The sequence below is a fragment of the Falco naumanni genome, chromosome 4, assembly GCF_017639655.2.
Source record: "Falco naumanni isolate bFalNau1 chromosome 4, bFalNau1.pat, whole genome shotgun sequence".
Taxonomy (NCBI): domain Eukaryota; kingdom Metazoa; phylum Chordata; class Aves; order Falconiformes; family Falconidae; genus Falco; species Falco naumanni.
The window spans coordinates 13,038,592-13,066,477 of NC_054057.1; the positions used below are offsets into that span (position 1 = coordinate 13,038,592).

Genomic DNA, 27,886 nt, shown 5'->3' on the forward strand with positions numbered 1-27,886 from the left:
TTATCTTGAAGAACTGCTCCTCGGGTTTCTGCAAACTCATCTGTTTCTCACAGGATCGGTCCTTTGGTATCGTGACCAACCCAGCTGTCTGGCTCTGGTGTTGCACTGTTTTCAGAGGGCTGAGATACAGTGATGGAGCTCAGTATTTCACACTGCGGTTCACCAACCTGCCCCCCGCGCTCCGTTGATCACATTTCCCATCCTGCACAGTGCTGCCGGTCAGGGTCGCTGGACTGGGGACCTTGGCGTGGCAGCTGCCATTTGGGCCACTGCCGCTTCGCCGGGCCAGCAGTGCCAACCCTGCAGCCGCGAATCCACAGCCCAAAGCGCGGCAGGGCTGTTGCTCCCCGCGGATCCCGCAGACAGACCGCTGACCCTCTGCATTTCTGACCACGGGTCATCCGGGCCGGATTTGAGAGGATATCGCAAAAATTTCCCTTTTAACTGTGTCATAACGTGTCACCACCGGGCAACGGCTCCCAGCAGGGAAAAGCTGCCGCCCGTGCTGTTTCACAGGCTGTAACCCCGCAAACCCAGTGCCCCGGCTGAGCTGCCGAAGCACTCGCCGGGCCCTGGGCAGCCCTCCACGGGGCCCCCGCCAGGCACCGCCGCCGCGGCCCACCGCAGGGCCAAGGGCCAGGCCGCCCCTTCCCGCCCGCAGCCCCTCACAGGCGGCTCCGGCCGGGCGCGGGCGGGCGGGGACGGCGCGGGAAGCACGAACCGCCCCGGGGCTCGGCAGGCGGACACGGGCGGCGCGGCCCCCGCCCGCCGGCACGTACCGGGCGCCGGCCCCGCGCGGCAACATGGCGGCAGCGCCTCGACCGGCGACCCGGGGCGCCGCCACCGCGCCCTCCCCGCCCGGCCCAAGCACCCGGGCGGGGCCTGCGCGCCTCCCGCCTCGCCCCTCGCCGCGCCCTCGGCACGACACCCCCTCTGCGCCGGGGGTCTTCGCCCCCGCCACTCGCGCAGCCTCGCCCTCGGCACCTCGCCTCGGGGCGCGGCCCCGCACGCCCCACGGGCGGAGCGCACCGCACCGCACCGCATCGCATCCTCGGGGCCGGGCGGCGGCGATCGCCGGGAAAGCCGTGAGTAGGGAGGCCGGCCCGGAGAGGCCGCGGGAGGTGGCCCTGGCCGCCTCCCCAGCGCCCGCTGAGGGGCCCCGGCCGCCGCCGCCGCTCCTCCCTTCTCGGCGGGCTGAGCCCCACGCGTCCCGCCGGCTGGCGGGGCAGGCGCCGCGGGGCCTCGGCGCGTCAGGGGCCGCTCGCCGCCCGGCCCGGCCCGGCCGCACGCTCAGGAGCGGCCGCTGCAGCCGCGTCGCTGACGGCCGGAGCTCCGCGTGCCTTCCCTGCCCGCCTGTGCGCGCCCGCGGCTTCGCGGGGGACCGACCGGGCCGAGGGGCGGCAGCCGAGGCGAGCTGGTTCGAGGGGCGTTGGAGCGCGGCGGCGGGGCCGCAGGGCTGTGTGAGGGGGTCCCCGCGCTCGGTGGCCGGGGGTTGCTCACCGGGGACTGGGAGGGCTGGGCCCCTTCCCGAGGCTCCTGCCGCAGGCCCCCGCACCCCCGCCCCACGTAAGGAGCCCTGGTCAGGGCGCCATGGCCCTGTTGGGTGCCTTGAGCCGCTGTGGCTTCGCGCGTCCTCGAAGGCACGTGCTGTAAAGCCCTCAAGGCGCGGTAGAGGGCTGCATCCAGGGCTGAACCTTGCTGGATGTGGTTTTGGGGATCACATGTGTTCCGGGACTGAAATTTGCTGTGTCAACATCCCCGCTAGGCTTTGCCTAGTAGCTTTTATGGCTGTTTTTAAATTCTTTAGGAAACAGGTGAAATAACTATAAGGTTTCATAATAAAACACACGTCCTGCTTGTCACCACCGCCACACTTCAGTTGCCTTTTGGCGTAAACCCCATCTTAATTAGGATTCAAAGGCGGTTGCCGCTGCTGCAGGGGAGTTAAGGCCTAACAGCCCTTCTGGCACCGCGGCCACCTTTGGCCTTCAGGGGTTGTGTTTCCTTACAACTTGGATTGGCGAGGGATGCCCTAACATTTGGCAGTCCAGTTGTCACAGTTCCCAAATTCCCTTTGTACTTTTTCCAGCTACAGGCTGGGTAATTTTATGTTAAACGGAAAAGAAAGCTTTTTTGTATTTTTTGTAAAGGTCAGTGTACGTGTATACAGAATGTAAGAAATATCAGGCAGCTGTTGAGGACTTGCTTTTGTGCTGACAAAGGTAAACACTGATTATTCATAAAATGTTGCTTTGGATCTAATGTCCCATTGTATTGAGTTAGGGAGATGTGATAAGGGAAAGCAGCAGGGTAAGATTTGGTTTTCTATAAGTAAATAATGAAGTCGCTGTAAATATCTTCGCTTGATCTCATCAGCTTCTTTGAATAATCCTCCTATAGCCCACGTTCAGGCTAATTTTAAATTCTTCGGTAGGCAGGCAAGGTACTCCTCCTTCCTTTTCTGCTTTCACACCTAGCTGTCAATCTGCGGAAGTGAATTTGCTCTTGACAGGCTTCTCCTACCAGCTTTGATGCCTTCCCTTTTAATTCTACCAAACCAAGCACAGTTCTGACATTCCAGAGGAAGAAACTCCAAAGGCAGAGTTTCCTTCATTCCGTGCCCATAAGCGCGCCGTGTCCGTTCAGTCAGGATGCTGTCAGTCCTGGTAGCTGCATTAACTCAACTCCTTCATGTTGATTAAGGGCATATTTAATCGCTCGCTCTCTGCCGATGTTTTGTGAGCTACTGAAGCAAGACATTTGGGTGCGTTTTAGAAGTTGTGTTAAAGGCACGATATCCAAAGAGACATAAACAGGGATTTGGATAGAATGTTCTTGCTTTGCAGGTACAGCTGCACCAGCAAATATGCTCCCTGCAAAGACTTTCCCAGCACAGCAAAGTGTGGGAGATACTGACGTCGTCGTCCTGAGGCTGAAGACAGTCCCATCTCTCTCTCTCCTGCCTGGTGAGTCTCAGCAGCCCTCATGAAGCACTCCGTGGTCTTCCCTGGATGTCCTTTTTGCTAGTCAGAAGCATGGTGACTGGGAGTGAAAACAAACCACTGTGAATTGCGAGTTTTATAGAATAGTGTTAATGGTTCTTCTGATGAGATTTAGTGAATGTGTAACAATGCCAGATCATAGGAACTGGTTTTTGCAATTTGTCTTGTCAGAAACTTCTCAGAAATTGGTGAGCCTTTTTCTTTTCAGAAACTGTGCCCGCGTGAGTTGGTTATGGAGGAATGGGATCAGAATGAGCGAACAGTTGTGTAAAGCACAGAAATGTTTGAGGCACAGTAATGCTGGGGAAGAGCAGCTAATGCAGGCAGTGAGAATTTTCTTGATGGTCTCCTCGACTACAAATGAGTGATCTGGTTGGTTGTTGTCATACAAAAGAAGTCCCAGGGAAAAAGAAAACTTGGTTTTTTTTGGCTGTTGGGGGTTGGTTTATTTGGTGGGTTGTTTTTTTTCTGCTGCAGTGGTGCTCCATTGCTTATACTGTTAAAGCGTTCTCACTGAGATTAAAAACAGGAAAAGTAAAACCAGGAGAAATTTAAGAATTCAGAAAATCAATCTCAATTCAGAGTTTAGGGAATAGTTCAGAGAACAAGAAAGTCAGTGGAAATATTCCCAGTGCATATGGCTGGGGCTGTGCTACAGGTTTGTTGCAGCCACAATTACAGTGAAAGTCCCAGAAGACTCTTCAGTAGAATGTTACGTGACTTTGACATTGTTCAAATCCTTTTCATGCATGCATTGTTGAGAAACGCTCTTTGCTTGCTTACATGGAGAGCTAAGAGTAGGCCATAGGGGTTCCATGAGGAGGTAGATACCTCGACATGAATTGGTGAATAGTTTGTGAAGTATTTTCTGAAATGGGATTTGAAAAAAAGCTAGTGGAAAGTTAAGCTCCCATCTGTAAAAGGGCTTTTTTGTTTCTCCGCCCTCTAGCTGATAGTAAAACTTGGGGCCTGTGGTCTAACCACTAATATCTTCACTCAGTTTTCCGTTTTCTCTCAATAATCCTGAGTACCCACTGCAATATCAATTTTTGTCTGAAGTCTGTTGTAACTTATTTTGACCTGTATTTGTACATGACAAATCTACCATCTCTGCGCAGCAAGACAGGTAATTAATCGTGAACATGTGGGTACCTAGCTAAGACATCTTATGATCTTAGTTGAACTTTCCAGTTGGTGTCAGCTAGGGTATTCAAAGGAATGCTGCCAACTTAAAAAAAAATTACTTGATCTAATATTTCCAGAATTAAATAACACAGAGTTGAAAAACTAAAAATTATTAGATGTTTTAAAAAGACCAGTAATTAGTTCATTGGAATTGTGTGTTTAGTACTTGTGAATGGTCGCTTTTACCGTTTCTCCTGAGTTTAGCCAGTTTCCCTTAATGAAAAAGTTCCTTGTAAATACAGCAAAATGGATTGCTTGGGATAAAGAAAACCTTGTAAGAGATGCCAATTTTTTAAATTTAAAACATTTAAAATCTAGATTAAGATACTGTCTGTAGCTGTTTAGCAGATACCAATAAGAGTTGCAAATAACTTCTGTTTAGTTTAGCTGTAGTTATGCTAATGGAAAGTAGGAAATGGCAAAATATAAGAGGTAAAAAGGTTCAGAAGGAAAACCATTAATTGGGATTTTCCAGGGGCGTAGTTCAGAAACAAAACTTAGTGAGAAAGATGCCAGCACAAATATTTGTTGCGTTTTATAGAATAATTTTTATTATCCCTGTATGTGTTTTCTCACTATTAAAAAGATCAAGATAATTTGTGTGAATAATACCTAATTACCTTACATGGAATAAGATAATTTTATGTTAGGTAGTAGAAGGAGGATTCTGTGGGGCAGAAATCCTGTGCTGTTGCACTAGTGCTTTTCTTATCCCAGCGAGTGTCTGCGGGGTGCTCATTAGTAGATGCTTTTTCTAAGAATTTCAGGTAAACTGTGTGATCTTTTTTTTCCCTAACAGATTAATGACCTGTGCATGTTCCTTGGAAGAACTTTGCCGCTATAGATTAGATTTTTTTTCTTTCTTTATTATCTGCGTCATCATAACTTCCATGCATTATTGTTGTAATGTTTAAGCCTTGTGTATCGTGTTGTATTGCATTGTTCACTATTGCTTATTTAAAATTTTAACTAAATTTCTTTCATCTGTTAGTGTGAAAATCTTCTTACTTCGGGATAAGTGGTTTGAACCATCATGATTCCCAGCCCAGAGTGGAGAAGACAGGGTGAAAACACTAGCTGTTCCTGCATTAATACCAATACTATGAAGAACTTCTTAAAGTAAAAATATGAATATTTATACTTTCCAACTGTAGTTGAAAAACAGGTGTACTCTTTCAGGCTTTAATTGATTACCCAAGATGTTTGCAAAAGCAACAAAGAATTTTGTGAGAGAAATTGACAGTGGAGGTGACTTGATCCCTGTCTCCCACTTGAATGCCTCAGACAAGCTGCAGCTTCTGAGCTTAGTTACGAAGAGGAAGAAATTCTGGTGCTGGCAGAAGCCCAAGTATCATTTCTTGACAGTCACCCTGAGTGATGTGCTTACTGAAGACAAACCAATAAAACCAGGTAAAGCCATACTTGGGCAGCACTATTATTGCAGATGAAAAGAATGCAGAACCTAATCTTTATTGTTATTATTTTCAATTGTTTTACTAGAGGGCTGCTTTCAGAGGAGTGCTCTGAAGTATTCTCCAACCATGGAAATGAGATGACTGGATCTTTTCTCACTTTTATTTGTTTAACTAAAACCCATAGATCATTCTATTTGTTTAACCAAACAATATAAATGTTTGTTTAAAAAAAAAAAAAAGGTTTTGCCTAGATGGACTACTGAGATTGAGTGCTGAAGGTTGTCAAGCCGTGCAGTTCTACTATTTAATAACAGTGCGGTGTGCAGCCACAGGAACTTCCCTAGAACATTTTTGGGGGATTCCAGTATGTGCCGGTAGCATGAAACTATACTGTGCTCCAGGGAAAAAAGGACTGGATAAACAGTGTCTTGTTGGTGATGGTAGCCCAGGGGATGCTTGCACAGGCAAGGCCAAGCGACTTTTACCACTGCTTCCGTTCTTCTTGCACAGACTGTTAAAAATGGTTGACCCTTGTACTTCTTTATTCATCCAGATGTGACGGTCCTAACCAGGTTTTAGGATTGACGATCTGGAATCCCATATTTCTGGGCATGTTACAGTTCCATACAGGAAAATAGATGAGTCCCTAGGTTTAGATGTTAATTGTAGCTGGCTTGGAAGATTAGCTGATTCTGATTCAGTTCTTTGGTTTATGGGTGTACAAGATTGAGAGTTTTAAGCCAGTCAGATGCTTCTGTTGGTTTCCAGTGAGCTTTGGGACAGCCCTATAACGAGGTAGTCTGAATCCTGTTGTACAAGCGGGTCGGCTTTGTAGTTTTTTGTTGTAGCTGAAATAAGTTTCAGTCATTCTGTATAAATCTTCTATAGCATCTGAGCTCAGCATTTCAATCACATTGTATTTTCCTAAAATGACAAAATATAAAAGATGGCGGAGCAAAGATGATGAAAATATGAATGAAGCAGAAGTAAGAGTTGCAGAGCTGTAAATTTCATTATTTATCTGCTTGATACCATTCTTGCCTTCACTAACTTGCCATATTTTCTGTAAGCTTCTGTTTTTCCAGTCACTTCAGGACTGTTTCAGCACTTCTCTTCACAGCTAGTAATTACTTTTATTACTTTCCTAGTAATTGTGGAGTCTGACTTTGCAAAATATATGGGGAAGTTTGAAGATTTTGTTCAAGGAAGTATTGAAACTTCATTTGGAAAAATCAGCCTGGGAGCTGGAGGGAAGGGCTACGTGGAAAACCAGTCCTCATTTGGAAACCTGAGGAAGCAGGAGATCGACTTGCAGCAGCTCATGAAAGATGTCAAGGACAGGTTTGTTTTTATTGTGGCCATCGTAATGGCCGGGAAAGATTACTGAGCTGAAAAGACTTGGGCCAGCTGTGATCACTGAACAATTGATTCTATAGTATTGCTGTAGTTTGAGAATTATTTTTATTGTAAGCTCTCATTTTCTGGTGATAAATCACATGTACAAACATGAAAATTTCCAGATTTTGAAAGCTTGATGTCAGCCTTTCCCCTTTTGTTTTAAAAACAAATCTCTGTGATTTCACCTTATGTATTTGCATGAATTGCCACGTGGAATGAGCCAAATCCTCCCTTCTTTGGGGGGCTGTGCTGAGGTAATAATGCGGGGGGAAAAAAAAAGGATTATTTTTTCTATGTTGCTGGGGCAGATGCTATGGAAACTGAATTCAGAACTACTAATGTTCTTGTAAGCAGGCTTTGTAATTTTTTGCATGTGTGTGACTGCTAGAAAATTGGATTATTCGAAGTTGAAGGAATAGCAAAGGTGAGCAGGCATGTTCAATGCATGTTCTACTAGTTGAACAAAATATAGTTTCTAGATCTGTTGCTCACTGTTCATACACTGTAATAGTTGAGGGGAACTATAATCTTAATTTTACAAGATATGCAACACTTCCTGTCCAGCTCTGATACCAGATTTATATAACCTTTGCGATAGGACGGTCATGGACCAAAGCCTACTTGGCAACTAGCTGACAAGCAAGGGGTCCGCTCTGTATTGCAGGTCCTGACTCATGGGAGGTGAGGGTGATTGATTGGTGGCACCATTGTACCCTAGTTCTATAGCAGGTGGTGTAATGCATTTTAATAGCCTTTGCTGATGCTCTGAAGATAAAGATGTGTTGTGGTTTAACCCCAGCCAGCAACTAAGCACCACAACCAAAATCAGCACAAGATGATACGTTTTGTTCTGGTGCAAAAGTTCTCAGACGCAGTGTAAACTTGCTTCAGATACACTGATGTTCTAGAGAAAATCAATTCTTCATTTTCACAGGAACAAACGGCTGCTGTTCATACTGTGAGCATTCACAAGTCAACAAACTTACTCTGAGTTTCTATTCTAAGGCACCTTTCTCTCTTTGCACTTATTAAAAGCAGAAAATACTGGGCTAAATGTGTGTACCAGGCCTGTAAAATTAGTATGCTTATAGTATCAGAAAAATAGTATCAGTCAAGATTTAGAGTCTTGTCTCTAACACTAAATAAATGAGTCCTACAGAGAAACAAATCAGAATGACTTCTGTTTAGATCAGTAAGCTTTCACTTAGCTTTTTGCAGTATGTTACTTACTCTGTTCAAGGAAATAATCCTCCCTGATTTACTTCAGCACATATTGGTATTATAATCCTGGATGTAATCAAATATTTAGGAGTATATTATCTTTTTGAGTGTGGAAAATCAGTAGCTCTACACCAATCTGAATGTAACTGTCGGTGAGGTTAACGTGTGTGCTGTCCTATACGAGGAGCTAGTTCTTGGTTCATAGAAAAGATGCTCATAGCTTATTAAGGCTTACGATGCAAAGCGTATAATTGATATCCAGTCAGTCTGGCTTCTGCCAGGTCACTGAAAATGATAAGGATAGCAGAATGTTCTTTTTATTTTTTCTTCAGCATAATGCTGAGTCTCACTGGAAGTTGTGGCAATGCCTTACAAATGGAATTCCAGTTACTCATTCGTAAATATTCTATGATTTATGATGGATTGTGTCTGGGCTTCTAGTTTTTATCTTATTCATGGAGCATGGTGTGGAATTCAGGAACTCAGTGTTCAGGAGTGCCGGTGCCTACAAGTTAGTGATTTTTGGATGCAAACCATTTTGGTACTAAGAGGATGTTTAGCTCTCAGTCCTTGTGAGATGAGAGTCAGCTAAATGTTCTTGATGTCATCTGATGACATACGTTGCTTGTACTTGTTTGATGAATTACTGTTTCATTTATCATTTCTACATACATAGCCTAATGAAGCTGCATTTTAAAATGTTCTTGTATTAGGCTCTTTAAGTCAAAGTTGCAGATAAACAGCAGAGAACTGGGGGGAAAAAAAGTCAAAGCTGATACGCCTTTTAAACTAAGTCATGTGAGTCTTCAGGGTTCAGCAAGCTGGAAGTGCTGAGTGGCAGCAAATCAGTTTCCTGTCACTTCTTATGTGAACTTGCTGAAGGAGAATCCTACTGATCTTTTAATTAGATTCCAGGTGCCAGATTGGCTCTCCTTTTCTGAAGAGGGTTGACAGCTGAAGGATGCAGGATGAGATCCTTCCTGACTTGCAGGAACAATGACATTGCAAATGCGGAACACACTAACATAATATACAGTATAAAAAGAAAGTAAATGGTTCTTTTAGTTATATAAACTCTGTGTGTTTTTTTTTTTTAACATTTTTCTTGCTTTTCGTATTACGTTGTGCTTGTTAACAGAGTATGGCAACATACTGATTTCAGGTCAGTCCCGTGCCTTTAACCTATGGATTTAAGAGTATGTTCCGCCTTCTATTTTAAGGCTTTCAATACTGCCTGCCATAAGATCTTCATAGAGAAGCTGCTGAAGTATGGGCTGGACAAGCAGACAGCGAGGTGGATTGAAAACTGGCTGAATGGCTGGGCCCAGAGCATATTGATCAGTGGTGCAAAATCTGTGTGCAGGCCAGTGGCTAACAATGTACCCCAGGGGACAGTTCTGGGTCCAGTCCTGTTTAATATCTTCATTAGTCATCTGGGTGATGGCGCCAGTGAACACACCCTCTGTTGGTATGGCAAGGCTGCGGGAGGCGATCCTTCCCTCCTGCTCAGCACTGGTGAGGACACAGCTGGAGTAGTGTGTCCAGTTCTGGGCTCCCTAGTACAAGGGAGAGATGGACATACTGGAGAGGGTCCAGTGAAGGGCCACAATTATGATGAAGCAACTGGAGCACCTCACATCTGAGGAAAAGGTGAGAAAGAGGACTGCTCAGCCTGGAGAAGAGAAGGCTCGGCAGGGATCTTACTAATGTATGTACATACCTGAAGGACGGATGCAAAGAGGATACAGCCAGGCTCTTTTCAGTGGTGCCCAGCGACAGAACAGTAGGCAGCGGACACAAACTGAAAAGCAGGAGGCTCTGTCTGAACGTAAGGAAACAGTTTTTCACTGTGAGGGTGACTGAGAACTGACACAGATTGTCCAGGGAGGGTGTGAAGTCTCCCTCCTTGGAGACATGAGCCTAGGCAGCCTGCTCTAGGTGGCCCTGCTTGAGCCGGGGGTTGGGCTGGATGACCTTCCAACTCAACCATTCTGTATTCTCCCCTTCAGTGAAAAGGATTATGAGGAGGTTATAATCTCTGTAGTTCTCATGGATTGACAAATTTGCCTGGTTTTTTTTACCATTTCACTAGGTTTTGTCAGGTGATTGAAATAGAAGCTCTGAGAGGATTGTGACAGCAGAGAGAAAGAAATAGGACCAAGTGGCAGCTGTCAGTCAGTTCACATCAGTTGCAGAAAAGTTTGCCTGTTCCAATTCCATCGTTCCTAATTCTGATTAGCATATTAGAAAAACAGGGTAAGTGTTATTAGTGGTATGCTCTGGCATGATTGAAAGAGATTTTTACACTATTGCATTTTGCACTTCAGTATGTACTTTCATTGATTCAACTGTTGTCTGCACTGAGACAAAAATAGGTGCCTATTCCTAATCTGAGTACAGTGGAAATTCAGCCCATCTTATTAATTATTCTTTAAAACTCCTTGAGCGTTTATGCATGTGAGAAAACCATTCAGTTTTCTACCAAGGTGCTACATGGATAATAGGAAGTCACAGTATCTTGTGAGACAGGGTTGAATAAAATCAGTTGTCTGTGTCTGTGACTTAAAAAATAAGGAGGATGCTGAATAGAAAACAGAGGAACTGTCTCACTTGCACTCTCGAAAATCTCTGGTATTCTTAGAGAAGATGTTCTGTGAAGTAATTGTCAGGTTATTCTGTAGGGAGAATTGTGAAACGCTGTCAATAACGTGACTATAGCAGATACCGTGTTCCAGTGTGACTGCAGGAAGCAGGTCAGAGAGGTTACGTTTGAAATGGATAGATGAAAGAAATACTACGCATCTGTGCTTGGTGGAAATTGGCAGAGTGAGGTCTGGTGGGTTTTACTCCATGGCATTCATCTAGAGGTCTCTGTTAGAGAAGGAACAAAGCTGGGTGAAGCCTGTCACTGGGCAGCAAGCAGCATGTGTATGGAAGGCATCAGCATTGTAAGTGGAAAAGACTGAACAAGCTGAGGAATTCTGGCTGAGCAGTGAGAGAGGTTTGGAAGTCAGTCATGTGGATGTTGTGGAAGAAGTTGTATTTGGGCAAAGCTGTCAGAATGGGCCACCCATGTCTCTAGAGCTTGGAGAGGAGGTGTGTTGAGGTGACGTTGCCCAGTGCAGGACTGAAAAGATTTTTCACTCATGAGTAGTCTGGACTAGTGAAAATTCGTGCAGGCAAGCAACAGCGCTGACTTCAGTGTGAGGGTGGAGAGTACTCACAGCAGTAACCATTCTCTTTGGTATTCGTAGTAAATTGGCAGGCACCTTGCTTTGAGGATTTTTTGGGGTAGATTACTGAGAAGACTAGACAGGATTTGATGCAAAAATGGTCCTAGCCCCCCTCCTTTGTGGACAGTCCAGTCAGAAATTCTGTATCTGAAGACCCTCGGTTTCAGCTGTGGGGGTTCGAGCAGGTTCATGCTCTCTCCTTTAACTGTGAGAGCCTGCTCTATTGCCAGGTGATGTTTGTTTCCTCTTGCCTTCCATTGGTTTCTGCCTTGCTCCTTTCTTTCCTGCTTCTAGCCTGCAGCAAATTGGCTTTGTGCCTCTGTTCTCCAATGCTTTCCTCATGCAAGAAGAGAAACGTTGAATAGAAGTGAAGGAAGCCTTTGCATTATGGGAGGGTGGAAGTGTTTAATCCATTTAAATGTGCAGTGAATGAGACCAGAACTCAAAGAAATTCCTTTCTGTTCATGTCTGACCTATAGAGCTTCTAGCATAGTAAATCATTGACCTCAGGAAAGTTATTTAAGCAGAACAATCAAACAAAAAACTGTAATCCTTATCTTTTAAATGATCTTTATTTATACAGACTCATACTCTGTGTGTTGATAATGGGACTTAGCAAGCCACCATCTCATTGTATTTTCTATTTATATTACTTTTATATATTTATTTTACTGTTGAATATTTTGGCTCAGCTTCTCAAGGAGAGAAGGAGTACGGTGATGTAGTACAGGTCACAGAAGATCAGTGAAGGCTCCTGTACGATAGGTGGTGAAAGAGATGGTAAGAGTGGTGGTTGTAGAGCAGAAATAAAAGCTCTGAAACGTGACCTGTAAAATAAAAAAACACAATGCAATTCATGTGCCTGCATGCATGTATTCCTGGGGATTTAACTGAACCATCTCTTGTTACTCAGATGTGCTCGTGATACTCAGAGCCTTATGCAAGCCAGTGAGTTCAGCTCTTGCAGAAATACGTTCATAGATTCAGCGGCCATTGCCTTGCAATACTTTAAGACCTACTCTGATTGTCAGACTTTAACCCTGTTGCGTTTTGCTCTCGATGACTATTTTCAGTGGTAATTTAGATAAGCTGGGTGTTTGCTTACTTCACGTTATCTCCTGTTTGAGCCACTGAGAAGAGCAAGGTATTTTGCCTTCCACAAGCTGCGCTCCGGCGATAACTTGTGATGTGCCCACGCACAACCCTAGGGTCTAAGGGGTTTTGTATAGAAGGTTCAGTGCCAGAAGTCTAGAGGAAAGCGTATTTGTAGCTGTTGGTATGGTTATGTGTTTTAAAGCTTGGAATCCAGTACTCCCTAAACTTAATGGGGAAAGAAGAGCTTTTCCGCTGGCTTTACAGCCGAACGCATCCCACCGAAGGCACTTGGAGCTTGGGGGTAAGGCAGCAGCCATGTCTCTGCCACACAGTGTAGCTCTGTGCGGAGACACGGGGCCTGCAGCAGTGCTGCCGCAGGGACCGAAGCAGGTAGCTCTGTGCCCCTTGGCGTTAGGGTTGCTGCGTAGCCTCCAGCGCTGCCTCAGACATTTCTTCACTGTGCCTCTTTGCAAGTTTATCTTTGTCTTCTGACTCTTCCACTCTGCAACTCTGCTGTTAGTTCCGCATCTGAACCTCAAAGCCAGGAGCATGCGGGCACCTGAGCCAGGCCTACCTCAGGCAGAATGCTGTAGAAGTAGATGGAAGAAAAAAGTCTCTTGAATTACTTTGGTCTTTCGTTTGTATAGAGTTAAATCATATTCTGTATGCTTCTGACGTTAACACTCTTACAGAAACAGCGAAGCTCTAATCTGTACTTTTCTACCTTTGATTGTTTCATTTCTTCTGCTCTAACTTTTGGGGATATCCAGCGAGTTTGTCATCCTCTAAAGCAGGCAAAAAATAAATCATATGAAAGCAAATGACAGATTGCTTTTGTGCTTCTTCGTTGTATTTCTTCCCCTGTGGCTACTTAGGTCAAATGTTAAAACTGCAAGTTCTTAGTGCATCAGTTAGTATTTTCAAGATGTTTAGCACACCTCTTCAGAATCATAAGTAATTATTGTGAGGGATGTGATAGGCTTGATGGTCTGTTATTGTGATAAGTAATAGCTCTGATTTGGCAGACACTTCTAAGAGCAGCGGTGTTTGTGATAGCTTGACATTTCTTCCATTTTTTCTTAATCCAAAGATTCATTGCATTCCAAGCATAAAGCATGGCTTTGCACCAAAATCAAAAAAGGTTATATTAATAATCTCAGGAATGTTTGGGGGTGCTTTTCTAGTGGCTGCTGCATTGCTTCAGAGGTATTTTCTTTCCCTTGTTTAAACAATCAACTTTAAGGTTTTCAGACAGTTCATTCCGACTGATTGAACTTTCATATAACCATGTAACTCTCCAAAGAACAAAAATTGCCTCAGGATATTTTTAATTTAATAAAGAGCCAAGCTGACTTCAGGCTTACACAGGCTGCATAAATCCAAACCTCCAGAATCTAATAAATCTAAAACTTTTAATTAAAAGTGGAGATATCTTGATTTAAATAAAGTGAAGTCAGACATGTCTTTCTGTCACATTTTTGGGGAATTGCCATTTAGCTCCATGAATAGCCATTTTTGGTAAAAAGGAGGAGAAAAGACTGAATAACTTGAGCCAGGGATAGCAATCTTTTCATCTTCCAACTGCCTTGCTAGAGTTATCTGTTCATAGAAAGTACAACATCTCATCTGAGGACCTTCAATAAGTATTTTGCAAAAGTGTAATGTAAGTTAACAAGTTGCTTTAACTGTTACCAGAAAGTCTGTTAACACCCCAGATGGTAAGGTGGTGAATTTTATCACCTTTTCTTAGAAAATAATTCTCTCTTATTGTTTCTGGGAGTTCACTTCCTTTCTTCTGCTCATTCGAAGAAGAACCTAACTTTAGAAATATTTCCAGCAGCATTTAAATATACGCTGAATTATGTTGTGAAGTAGGGATGACTTGTGGAGTTGGAGGCAGAGGCGAGAGATCTGAGGTCCCTCCCACAGTTAATTTTTCTTTTTACTGTGACAGCCCTGGTCATGAATTGTAAATTGTGAGGTTATACTGATAAGTAACACAGGAGTTTGTGGTGGGTGTTTTGTTTTTTTTTATAATCTTCTCCAGTCTCCTACTCCATGACATCTTTTCTATGTTTTCTTATCCAGCCCTTTGAAGTACTTGGTCCATGCTGATCCCACTCAGCCCGGTCAGGGTTTAAGTGAACACTGGAACAGGTCAAGAGCGAACTGTGAGGGTTGGCACTGAGGCGTCACTCTTACTGTGCTGTTTATCCCTCAAGGAGAAATTCTGGTGATTCAGAATTTGGCAGTGGTGCTTCTTTGCCTGCATATGGGCCTTCAGAGGCCAAACCAGCTTCTTACTGTGCTGTCATACGTATTTTTAGCGTGTGTGTGCGTGCACGTAGTGTGTACAGTCGTGTGCTAGGCTGCAGGGTGTTCGTAATATGGACCATGAGCACAGGCCCTTTGTACTGCCGGGTAACCTTTCGAGTTGAAGTAATTATTTTGAATAGAGACTGCAGGATGTGGCTGTTGACCTTCCGACACTGTTTAATGTGAGACTCTGAAGACAATGGTTAGCCACCATCCCCTGCCCTGGCCGTGACAATGCCACTGTGAGTTCACGGTAGCAGAGCATTCAGTCCGGTGTCCGTGAGCCTGGCTGGTTCTTTGCATATTGCACCGAAGCTTAAAGTTGGCTTTCATTCTCCCTTGCTTTTTTTTTGCCTAAAAAGTAGCCAGAGAACTGCTGCATTTGCTGAGAGTAAGGAATCAAGAATTCACTACATGTGTTGAGACTTCCTGTGGAATACAGATATTTACTGCTACCAAATAGCAAAAGAGGACATAATAATTCTGAGGAGACTGCTCATACAGAAACCATTGATATTTTTATACAAAAGCTGCTTCAAGCAATGAAGAAAATGCTTTTTCTCAATTCTGGTATTTATGTTGTTAATGGTGTCTTGTCTTTTTCAGAACGATAAATCTAAACAGTAGTTTACTGCAACAAGTAATAGAAAGAAAACGTGAAGTGTTGTGCATCTTGAGAGAAAAGATAATAACAACACAGAAGTGTACGATATCTGAACATACCCAGACAGAAGAAAAAATTGGTGGTGTGATGGGATGCAGTACAAAAATAGTAAAGGTAAAAGTTACTAAAACTCTGCAAGGAATTGAACATGTGCAGATGATCAGAAAAGAAATTATGGTTTCTCCAAATAGACTTAAGAGTTATTTTTCATGCATCCTTCACATGTTGAACTGCCTTCCTTAACATGTTGAACTCGCTGCACTGCTTAGTTGTGAAGAAAAGCAAAATGTTTTTTCCATTGCCTCACTGGCAAGAAATGCCATCTTTTAATGCAAGCCTGGAATGTGGTTTCCATTCATACTGTCAGATTGTTATTCAGTTTCTGTGTAGAATTCTGCACACAGCAGAACATAAAGACGTAACAAACCGGTGAAAGTTGAAGAGCAAAAAGCACTGCTGAAGCAAATTTATTTCAAAAGCCAAGTGATCATTCATCAAAAATGTTTGCAGTGTCTACTGAGTTTTAGTATTTATTGAGAAGCTATTTGTTTTCAGTCATGGGAGTAGAGATTAACTGCATTATGATGACATCTGAAAAATTGCCTATGAATTCAGAAGTAATTACCGAAGTCAAAACATACGCTCATTCATTGTAAGGTATGGTTTTTTTAAAGCTGCAGATGAATCATTTCCGTGTGCAGGGTGTCCCTAGTAGCAGAAATCTGGGAGTTGCAGTTCAACAACCCTCCGTGCAATTGCCACCTTCCTGGTACCAATCTCCAGCTGGGCAGAAGGGCTGTCAGGGTAGAAGAGGGGCCTGACAGGCTGCTGACGTGGGTGCCCTTTCTGTGGTGGCACAGTGTCCCATGTGTGGCAAAAGCTGCACTTGGAGCTTAACTTTGTGCTAGGACAGGGTGGCTAAGACTTGGGGAGCTGCTCCTGGCATTGTGCTTCTACCTCGCTGCTCATCGAGTTCCTTTCGTAGATGACGGATGTAACGTGCTTTAGTTAGAAATCGTGGAGAATAAAGCATGTTCTTTCTCTGTATTTTTTCCCCTTAATTTTCTGTTTAAGCTACACAGTAGCCGAATGAGATAAACTGTGAATATATCTGTCCTGCAGGTTTCAGTGAGTGAAAATGGAAGTATGATAAAGGATTCCAGTGTGATCCTTGAAATTCCTCCTGCAACCGCTATTGCCTACGGTGTAATTGAACTGTTTATAAAGCGCAGCGGCCAGTTTGGTAAGTATGAAGCTGATTTTCTGTGGCACACAGTTAACTGTGGACAGAGCTGTCTGTTGGGCAGTGGGTTTTGCATTTCTCTGTGTGTGAGGGTGATGATGTTGTATGGTCTCCATTCACTCGATAGTTATTTGTGCTGTGAAATACTGCTTTTCTGATTTAGTAAATTTTTTTTCTCACTTGTTTGAATAAATCATAAAACTCAGAATAACTTAGGTTTTAGGGAACCAAAGGAGGTCGTCTAGCTCAAGCTCCAGCTCAAGGCAGGGCCAGGTTTTGAAGTTTGATCTAAGTTCAGAGTTAGATCAGATTGCTCGTGTCCTTGCCTGTTCAAGTTGTGATTATCTCCAGAGACAGAGATTCCATCACCCCTCTGGGCAGCCTCTTCACGTTTGACCACCTTTGTGGTGAGATCTTTCTCTCTCCTCCCCCCAATACCTAATAAGAATTTCCCTTTCTTTAATTTGTGATACTTGCCTTTTGTCATTCATTATATCGTCATACAGGAGAGGCTGGCTCTTGTCTTCACTGCATGGTCCTATTGAGTAGTAGTACTTGGCAGTAAGGTTCTCCCTTAGCAATATTTTCTCCAGGTGGACAAACGCAGCCTCACAGCCTCTTCTTGTACACGTTGTTCTCCAGCCTGCAGCAATCTTGGTGGCTGTTTGCTAGATTGCTCCAGTATAAGAATGTCTGTCTTGGACTGGGGAGTCCAAAACTGAACGCGACGCTGTGAATGCAGTCTCCCAAATTGAAAAATCACTTTAATTGATCCACCTGTCAGTACAGCCCAATATGCAGCAAACTTCAATAGCTGCAAGGGTACACCGCTGATCCTCTTGAGTTTGTTGTCCAGATCTTTTTCTGCAGTTTTGCTTCTAGCTAGCTGGCCTTCAGCTGGTGCTGTTGCCTTCACCTGTTAGCAGGGAGAGCGAACTGAATATAAATCAGTGGTCAACCAGGAGTGTTTAGACAACAGTTATGCCAAGAAAAGAATTATTCATAAAGTATAGGACTGGAATTTAAACTTTGCTGTCCCTTTTACACTTTCATATATAGCTTGTTCTCAGAATGGTTGCAGAAATGTCCTTGTCACGTTTTCTGGTCATGCTGTAGTTGTTTCAGGTTGAGTACTTTGAGGTGTCAAGTTAAAAAAAATATTGAAATTGGCTTTGGGGGGAGTAGTAACTCTGCTCTGCAGAATCTCTTGGGTTTTTCTTTCTTGTCTATCCTCTGTTAAACTCCCTGACCTGAAGGAGGTTTCAGGGTATGTTATGCAAGAAGGAAAGAAGTCACATGGACTATATATAGAGCTGCAAGTTGAAAAGGGCCAATGTGGAGAGAAACAGGAGATATGTTGGAGAAATAACTGAAGTGCAGTTGAGATTTGAATCCAGAATGCACTTTATTTGGATAAGAAATGCAAAGAAACTCTGCACCGTTCTCCTTCAACTCACTTCTGATATTAAGGAAGTCTGTAGGCTCAGGAATATAAGTAAATATCACGTAACCTGTAAAAAAAATTCTGAAATGGGGAATTGCTCTGACATATACTGAACACAGAGATATAGCAGAGGGCATTGACTTCATGGTCATAATAGAACTGTAATTCAGAGTAATCAGGTGCAGTTAAGGCTGTCTGACTACCCAGGTGTATAGCTGGTAGCCTACTTAGGTGATTTCTAGATGGAAATTCCTATGTCCTGCTGGCTGATAATACATGGGTCTTGTTAATGACCTGTATTTCCCTGCTCTTATTTCACTTCTCCTTCTTTTTCCACTTTCTTTTTTTTTTCATATTTAATGTTATGTTTTTTAAGCTTCAAAACAAGCACAGTTTGTTCCATGTTTTATCTCAACCTGTGTCTTGCCTCTTTTTTTAAATTTGTGCTATCATGCCTTGTCTGAGTGCTGTTGAGAAGGTAAGGTGGAGGAACTAACAATAAAATTAGGGATTTACCAGCAAGAATAAGTGTGGTGGAGCCTAACCTTCAACTTCTTAATGTCTGAGCAGTGATCAGTGTCTGTTTATGGAAATAAAAATAGCCTGTGAATTTAAATCCAGAGACATAGTCCTTTCGCATGAGACTGAAAGTGATCAGGAGCAGGTGTAACATAATAGGATTCTCTTCACAGGTAATTACAGCGTAATGTGCATTTAAGGGTTTTTAGTTTCTTTTTCTTTGCCACTGACAGTGCTTGAGTTGTTCTGTAAGGAAGAGTGGTTTATAAACTTTCTTTAACATGTTCTGGCTAATGTGACTGGACACGCTTGAACATTTTTATAAATAAATAAGGAAAAAAAAAAAGTCTAATCCTTTTCTGATCACTTTACCATAATGTTTTCCTGTAATCATTCTGTTTGATTTCTACAGGCTAATTTTCCACTACATGTAAAAGCTGTTCCTGTTAAAGGACCTGCAGCTTTGTGTCTCTAAAGTTTCACTGCACGGTCTCTCTGTTTTTGCTTTACAAAACAGGAGGTATAGTAGCACTCGACTGATTTACTTTGCTTTGTATATATGTGTGACTTGCTTCCTCTTAATAAACAGTCCTGATCTTTTCACCTTCTCCAGGCAAAGGAATCTCTTTGACTTTGATTGTTTTCCTTGATAGTCTCTGGTTTTCTTCCACTTTTGTTAATGTTTCTGAATAACTAACAAGATCTAATTGCACTATTGGAGGTTTGTCATCAGTGGATGTAATAGAATTCAATAGAGAAAATAATACGGTATAATGTGTATTCTTTCATTCACTTATTTTGTAATTCTCTAATTTTGTAATACTCCTTAAAAAAAAAAAAAGCAATACAAAATTAATTAACAGTCCTATAAATACAAAACTTTGTGTCCTGTATTTGCCTCTGAATCGAGTCCTATTACAGGCTTTAACAGCAGGGTCTGTAGTTCTTGAACTTTTCACGTGATGCTGTGTGTTGACTTCCCTTATTAACATCATTCTGCCTTAGGAGGGCAGGCAGGTTTTAGCACCGTCTTCCTCCTTCAGGGTTCATGTGAAAACCTTGTTATTATCATTGAAAGCAGCATGAGCACGTTGGGCTGATGGTGCCTTAGCTGCTGTCTGGGGTCTTGTTGCTTTGGGAAGTTCTTTAATTTGTATTAATCGCTTTCTGTTCATCTCTGGCTCTCTCTTCTCTGTGAAGGGTTATGCAGGCATAAAGGTCTCTGTCGTTTGTCTTTCTCAGTGGCAGTGATTTCTTTGTCTGCTCTCCCTTTGAAAAACCTTTTCTGCTGATGGAGTGCTCTCCATGCTTTCTCATCTGCTTTGAATGTCCTTAATTTGGTGAGACAGACTCTTACAACTGCAGGAAGGTTATATTTAGGTTTTGTGCCTGGTACGAGGGAGCATTGTGCTTGATTAGTTACATATTATTTTTTTTCCTTTTGCTGTCAGGTATTACTTTAAAATCGAGTTCCTCTTGCTAGCTTGCCTGCCTTCTCTTCAGACCTGCTGCAGAGTACCAGGGGTACAGTTACAAATCTTGCATTTGTGACTTTGTTATATTGAGCTAATAAGACAATAAAAATATGCATATGGCTTTGATTATATTCTGCATCTTTGGGGCACAATATTGGACGCATGAATGCAGAACTTGATATTCCAGATTTCTTAACTCCCTGTGTATGTTCCAGGAGTCCCTTAGCTTCATCAAGGTGGGGTCATTGCGGTGGCAGGAAATCCGCAGAAATTAGTGTCTGGGTGAGGTAGGCCAGTGCTCACCATCAAGATGAGGTAGCAGGTGTAATCCAGCCAAGGTGTGTTATTTTCTCCATGAAGTTATTGCAAAGAAACAGTATTGCAGAGTGATTCTGTTAGTGAACATGCCTGGGTGAAGTCCTTTAGAGCATCTGAAAAGCCCCCTGTTTTCCTCTCCTCTGCACTTGAGGATGGACCTGTGGCTTGGCTGAGAAAGAGAAGTCTGTCAGTGCCATGACCAGAAGCAGCTCTGTGAGGGACTTTCAGAGTTCTTACGAATCTCGGGGTGCTTTCGGGCGTCTCTCCCATCACGAGTGGATCTGTAGCCCGCCTTACAGCGCATCTCTTAATTGCTAAAAAACTGAAGAATTCATACCTGCATGTCTCATATGCAGCATTCACGTTTAGGGTATCAGTGAGAAGCATTCGTGTTATTTGCTGTCTGCATTACTTGAATTCAGAGGAGCTGGTGTCACGTTTTGTAGTTGGTAGCTGCACCACGGGACCTTTGTCTGTACACAACTGTACCAAACATCAGGGCTGCAGTAATGCTCAGTAATTCACATACGTAGCAACCATTGCCATTCTCTCCATCTAGAAGAGATGAGACGTGGAGAAATCACATGCGAGAACACTAGATGATATAAGCTAGCATCTCATTCAGTAATTGCTTGTGTGTTTTATCAATTATTTTTAAAAATTTAATTTCTAATTACAGAATTCTGTCTGCTAGATGAACAGCAAGGAGGTTTTGAAAAAGAAACCACAGAAGGCTCAACTTATCCCCGTTCAGCACTATTCAGAGATGCTTCATTTCTCCATCAGCCAGATGCTGTTGATAATGAGAGATACTCGGGAGCTACAACCCGCATTCCCAGTGATGCTTCTTTAAGTGTATTGAAACAAGGTATTACCAGAAATGCTTTACATGATTACATTACAGTGAGTTAAGCAATATGGTAGGAGGAAATAATCTGGTACAAAAGTACATAAGAAATTATGTTAGTTCATTTTAATAGCCCTTATCAGGAGCTCTTGGGGGATCGCACGGAAAGAAGAGAAAAATTTACTTCAGCAATAGGTATATGCAGTGGACTGTTCCCTAGGATCATCCTGAATCCCTTTGTCATAAATGAGATCTTACAAAATCCGGGGTTTGTGCCAGTTCTGTTACATTCCAGATAAGCCCTGTAAGATTAGTGATGATTTATGCTTTCATTCAGAAACGGTCACTGAAAATATTTTTTCATTATTTGGAAAATGCTTGCAGTAAAACTTCTCAGTTAAAGCTTATTTTAAGTCTCAAAAATTACAAAGATATCTCCCCCGCCTTCATTTAGCCTCGTTATTTTCTGAGAAGCTTTATAGAAATCCTCAGTATCAGCCAAGGCTGATGAAATCAAAATGTGATTTAAATGGAAGTTTGCAATTTGTTATAATGGGCTAGGCACAACTTGTTTATTGTAGGGGTGAGGAAGAAAGGGGTAGGATTGTCCCCAGAGGAATGAAAAAAGGGAAAACAAACACACTTAGTTTTAATCAGTTCTTAGGAGAGTTCTTACAGCTGGTTCTAATGATGAACAATCACTTTCGTTATCTCTGAATTTCACCTTTTGTAATGGCTGTTCAGTAGACTTAACTGTGACCAAAACAGATACTCATTGTCTTGAAAATATTCCGTAATTCTCTAGCATAGACTTGTTTGAAAGGAATAACGGCGTCTCCAAACGTTATAAAACACTTGTTTGTGAAAGAACGATATGCCACTGTTTTGTGTTATGTTTTAGCTTGACATACCTTTGTGCCTTTCTTGCTTAAATGACTTGGGATTTTTTTTTAATTAATTAACCTGAACTGTCTTTTGGAAAAAAAAAATGAAAAAGTTGTTCCTACTAAAGCAATTTAAAGTAGGTTTCCTCTTCGGTTATTTTTATAGGCAGTCATATAATTGTGTCAGGTACCAAAAATACCTGCTTGTGGCTGGGATTTTTTTTTTTCCAATGAAGCGATTTTTAGGCTTCTTTAAACAGAGTGTGTTTCTTGACCAGAGTGACATGGAGGGAAATTTCTTCTAAACAAGGGTAAGAACGTTTGCATGCCCATGTTTTTGGAATGTGGAAAAGCACATTCCAACCTGCCAGTTGGCATTATTGACTGAAAACTTACTTTCTTTTAGCAGAGTGCTAATTCGGTGTCACAAAACATTTTGGTTCAGTGTCATAGTTAAATTGTGGGGAAAGAAATGCAGTGAACTGCCTTGTGCTTCCGTTGTATATATTGTAAGGGATTCAGCATTTCAATAAAGAAGAGATTTTTGTCTTGATCTTTGTAATAATAATTAGGCCAGGGGTGAAGGGTTGTAATTCTTTGATGCACCTGATGAAATATGAGGCCAGCAACAATTTAGGATTGCAAATAGGAACTTTTAATTCTGTCTGTAGACTCCTACCATTGACTTCGTAATTTGTATTAACCACAGATTAAGAAGTAAAGTTATAAGCAGAAATCTTCATTCTGCCTTATAAATGAACATTCAAGATGAACTTTCAAGTGAGAAACCTAACGCATGGTTCGTTCAGTTAACATTAAAATACCGACTTCTAAAATACTAAAAATACTGAACAGTGAATGTTGATCCTTGGTGACTGTTCTTAGAATTTTTATTGATTGAGCTTCATTGGCTCATTAGGGAAATCTGATCAGATGTCTTCCAGCCATGCATTATAACTTGTGCTGATGGAAACCAGAATGTCAAGATGTGATGATAAATGAGCTTATGGAGCACATAGCAAAAATGTTAACTGTTTTTACTGGCATTTGTATAGAAATACTGTTTTACTTTTTACTGCTTTCTTGGGAAAGATCTGTCGTGGTTGAGGACTCAGTTCCAGCCCTTTGTGAAGCTGCCGGAAGACAAGCAAAGAGCTTTATATAAAAAGCTTTGTGAACTCCTGCTCCATGAAGAAATGATATCTGCCCTGGAGGACGTGGTAAGATGAAGGAACTTCTGCTTGCCTCCCAAAAGTAATTTCAGAACAGAGCTAGCATTCTCTTTTGCTTGAACTTTTCTCTTTTCAAGAAGCTTTACTTTCTGTTTTGCTTCCAGTTAGATGATATCTGCACAGGGGACAAGCCGGATCTGAAGGAGTTAAAATCTGCACAACAACGAGACCTGGTTGACTTCTTGCAGCTCTTGGGGTGCAGTTTACAGAGTGAGCTGCTGTTGCAGAAATACCACCCTCAGGATGAAGAGCTCTTCTCAGCTGCTCACCTCCTCATCAGTGCCATCTCTGGTATGTCGTGAATGAAGAAAACAGCCCTTTTTTTGTTTGGTTTGGTTTTTTTTTTTTTGACTTTTAGAAGCTCAGTCTGTGTTAAAGCATTTACGGCTTTTTTGAGCAGTTGGTGAGCTGAGTGAACGTAATTTGTTCTGTTCCTTTTTTATGAGTTTGGTATACCATGCTTAGTATTCCTGGCTGTGAATTAAATTCAGCCCTCAATTACTGACAGATTTTCCTTGTGAAATATACATTCCCCCAAGACTGTGCAGCTCTGCTTTCTGCTGAGTGTGGGCATTTCCAGTTTGGCAAGCTTAATTTCTGTTCTTATTGCATACCAGGGTTCTTCCCACCTAAATGCTAAGAATTACAAATTAGGTGCTGTATGTGTGTAACAGCAGATATTGTTCAGGTGCAAACTATATTTAGCAGAAACGAATTTAACATAGAGACAGTGCAATTAGAGGGTCTTTTGCAGCAGCTGAAAAAGGAGATTAAACATAATGTCAAACAAATGCCATCCTCACAATCTAGTTGGCACCACAGTGTTAATTAAAAGCTACCTGCAAAGTCCAAGACAGGCTTTTCTGTCTTTTTCTCCTCTTTCTTACATACAAAGAATTTCCTGACATTAAGATAATGAAGGGAAGTCCAGTGTGGTGGTAGTTAGACGTGGCACTGTGCAGCAAAATGTCAGTGTGCATCCATATACGCACAGTACCCAGGTAGGAGAGCTTAACTCATTTGTGAAAAGAGCAAACAAATAGAAAACAGAAGCCTGCTGATGTGGTAACACTTGTCAGATGTTATTAACAGCGGGGCACAGTTAATTGAGTGTATTGCATTGTCACCTGGCTTGGGACATAATGTCTGTTGCTAATGTCCAGGCATAAGTGTAGCTGGGTCAAGAATCAAAAGCTGGTTTATGTCTCTTGCTTCTGTTAGGAATTACAGCCGCCGAGTTGCAGAGTTGAAGGGCGCCACAGGGATCGTGTAGTCCGTCTTCCGTCCCCAAGGCAGTCGCAGCTATGTCATTCCTCTCAAATCGCGTTTTTGCTGAAGTCAGCATCTCTTACAGATTTTGAGTTGCGGAGGTTCTTGTTTTATTCAAGGCCTGGATCATTCGTCTAGGCTGCAGACTCAGAGTGAGGCACTGGGGAGATACTTAGGCAGGAGACAAGAACGATGGGGAGGAAACCCCCTTCCCTACAAGCTGCCTTTTCTCAAGGGCAGAGATAGTGTGGGGCTTGTGCCCCTCACCCATCCCATTTTATTCTGCGCTCTGGGAAGCGGGCAGGAAAGGGTTGAGTCAGCCTCTTCCAGATGTCCAGCAGAGCAGTTGTGACAGCTGTCCCCAGCATTGCATCGCTTTGGGCTCCAGCATCCCCTTCAGGAGGTGCTTACTGTACCTGCAGCTAGGCCCCACAGATGCTGCTCAGCAGGAGAGCCCCAGGACAGAGCTCACTGTTAAGAAAGCCCCTTTTCCAGCAGCCAGCCTCGGGCGGTGTTCGCTGGAAGCAATCTTTCCCTTTTAACGTTTCCTTGACAGAGCTGTCTGATTACACTCTGGTCCTGCTGCGTGCCTGCTGCGATCTTCAGGTTGTTCCAGCATTGTGTTATTTGGTGAGTAATCAAAATGTGCCGGTGTGGCGTGGGGGCCGCAGCAGCAGTAATGACTGTGTTCGCTGCCTGACTGTGTTTCTCACCCAGCAAAGGAGATGTCAAGCTCTGGCGCAGATTTCAGCCGTAGGCGTTGCTTAGGAAAGGTCAGAGTCCGACAGTGTCAAAGATGCGGGTGAATACCTAACTTCTGAAACATTTCTGTATTTGGGGGATTTAATGGTCTATAAGCAAAAGAAAATCATAATTTAACTCCAGTTTTAATTTACTAATAGCCTCGCTAGCCCATTTTAAAGTTTCAGTAAGAGGAATCGCCTGCCCTTGGGAAACAGAAATCTCATTTTGATAGCAGCAGTGCTCGGGCCTTGGCAAGTTCTGAAATTCCGAATCTCCGAGGCCACTAATGGAAACTGCTGAAGGAATGGAGCGGGGCTTTTTTTAAGCTTTCTAAGCTCATTGACAAAAACAATAGCAAAAACCTTCAAATATATAGGGGCAAGGTGAGTGCTACTGTTTGCTCAGAGAGTGAGAGTTCAGGCTGATCTGCAGGGAGAGAAGTTGAACTGAGGGGAGGACACAGGAGAGATGTTTCTCCTTAAAGAGTGCCATAGAGCTTTGGTTCTGCGTGAGTGTGTCGTGCTTGTTGAGATGTGGGATGGCCTTTTGCCATTGCCTTCTAAGATCTCTGGGGGTTCTGAAGGAAAGAACTGAGCGATACAATGGCAGGCACAGCACTGCTTGGGAAACATTTTTAATGTCTCTGTCTTTTGCTCTCTCTCATAAATACAGCCTAACTTGGCTTCAGCCGATGGCACTGTGGCGCTGAGCAGTCCTTTGGTGGCTGCTCTCACTGACAGAGGAAGATTTGATGTCGTGCAAAGGCTGTTTGCTTCGTCAAGCATTAATTTGGAAATGACAGAGTCTTCTGTAAAAGCTGTAACTATGAAAGAACCTAGATTCTTCCCACTTGTTCTTTATGTTGCATTGTACGGATTTTATGCTTTAGGTGGGAATGTGTAGGAGCTTTGCTGAGTAACCGCTTACTGCTCTAGCCTGTCCTTTTTTTCTGTAGCTCTGCAGGGCAGCGTGGCTGTGTTTGAGCTGGCCGTAGAGCCACGCGGTAGAGTGCTTCTGGCAGTGCGGCTGGGGGTTGTAGAGGTCAGGGTGGATGCGGCATGCCTGGCTTGAGCACTGTGCCCTGCCATCAGCTGTGCTGCTGCTCTGCAGTTTCATTAAGGTATGTATATTATGCATAAATAAAAGGGCAGGGATTAAAAAATAAAAGCCTAGAACAGAAATTGAACATAGCTGCTTTGGTAGTTGTCTCATCTGCAGGGCAGTGGAAGCCTGATTGCTTGCATTAATATGCGTGGGAGAACACTGCAAAGTACAAACTGCTTTTTGTAAGCAAGCAAACAAGCAGGGTGTGGAAATCCAGAGTTCTGCAATGCAGTAAATGTTTTGCTCGTGTAAGACTTGATGTGCAGAATGCATTCAACTCTGGAGCAAGTGGAATGGAGGGCACTCAAAGAGGTACTTGATTAGGTTTTTCATTTATTAAGTGTAGTTTGGCTTTACAGATGTTAAAGATGCACACTGCAGGAAATAAAAAAATGTTTTTTTTTCCAAAAACTAAGACTGCCTTAGGAATTTATGCCTCTGCACAGCGTTTCGGTTTTCTAAAAAGTTTTTACTCACCTTAGTGACTTTCAGATGTTGAATTGCATTCTGAAGTTTCTCTTTGAGGTATGGCGATGCCTTTTGGTCTGTGCACGTGAAATGTCTCTGCTGCACTCCACAAAAACGGTCATTTTACCCATGACATTTTCAGTGGAGATGTTTTGCTTGTTTCTTTGACTAACAGCAAAGTGTTAATAAAGCACTTTGTGCTTTTAACTATTTTGCCTTTTTTTCTTCAAATTTTTTTGTAATCATGTGGATGGGACGGAAATGCAGCACAGGTAAACACGGGCTTGGGAAGATGATGTTGCAGGCGAGCGGTGTACCGGTGCTTTCCGGTGAGCCTGTGAGATGGCTGATGGACAAACAAGCAGCTGCGTGTGCCAGGGCAGTAGCCAGGCCCCACGGCTTAGCTAGTGGGGGTGAGTCCTGGGTTCACTTTTCTGCTCTGTTCCCACATGGTCTTGAGCAGATTATCCAAGAGGTCTTTTAAAAACTCACGGCAGCTAAGCTTTCCCTGAGGAAGTGGACTTTGCTAAAAAGCATCGTGATACCTTTCCATACCCTGAGAGCGCAGGATGAGCCTTGTGCGCTGAGCTGTTGGCGTTTCAGTGTCTCATCTGTTCAGTGATGGTGTTGCCTGAACCTTGCACTGGTGTGTGTGGAAATGACCTTTAGGAGGATGGGAGCGCGTTACTCTGAGGGTAGTATGTGTTTGTAAATGGGGAGGGCTTCTTTTGCCAGTCACTACTCAACAGTTGCCTCTTATCAAAACTTTCTGTTAAATATGTCAGAACAATAGAATAACTTATAACCTCA

The 27,886-nt window shown here is 43.1% G+C and overlaps 1 protein-coding gene across 5 annotated transcripts; it reads left to right on the plus strand.

Moving 5' to 3' along the window:
• Positions 1–746: 746 nt before the first annotated feature.
• Positions 747–27,886, plus strand: GSDME (gasdermin E). Of its 5 annotated transcripts, none has more exons than XM_040589329.1 (11): positions 747–1,085; positions 2,847–2,966; positions 5,179–5,597; positions 6,751–6,943; positions 15,472–15,643; positions 16,652–16,772; positions 21,223–21,396; positions 23,352–23,479; positions 23,596–23,782; positions 25,317–25,390; positions 26,177–27,886. In XM_040589329.1, the coding sequence occupies exons 3-11, from the start codon at positions 5,387–5,389 to the stop codon at positions 26,405–26,407; spliced, it is 1,491 nt and encodes a 496-aa protein (XP_040445263.1). In that variant the 5' UTR covers positions 747–1,085; positions 2,847–2,966; positions 5,179–5,386; the 3' UTR covers positions 26,408–27,886. The 5 variants fall into 5 exon arrangements, with proteins under 5 accessions (XP_040445263.1, XP_040445259.1, XP_040445261.1 ...); XM_040589325.1 differs by having other exon boundaries at positions 749–1,085; positions 21,208–21,396; XM_040589327.1 differs by having other exon boundaries at positions 749–1,085; positions 5,367–5,597; positions 21,208–21,396.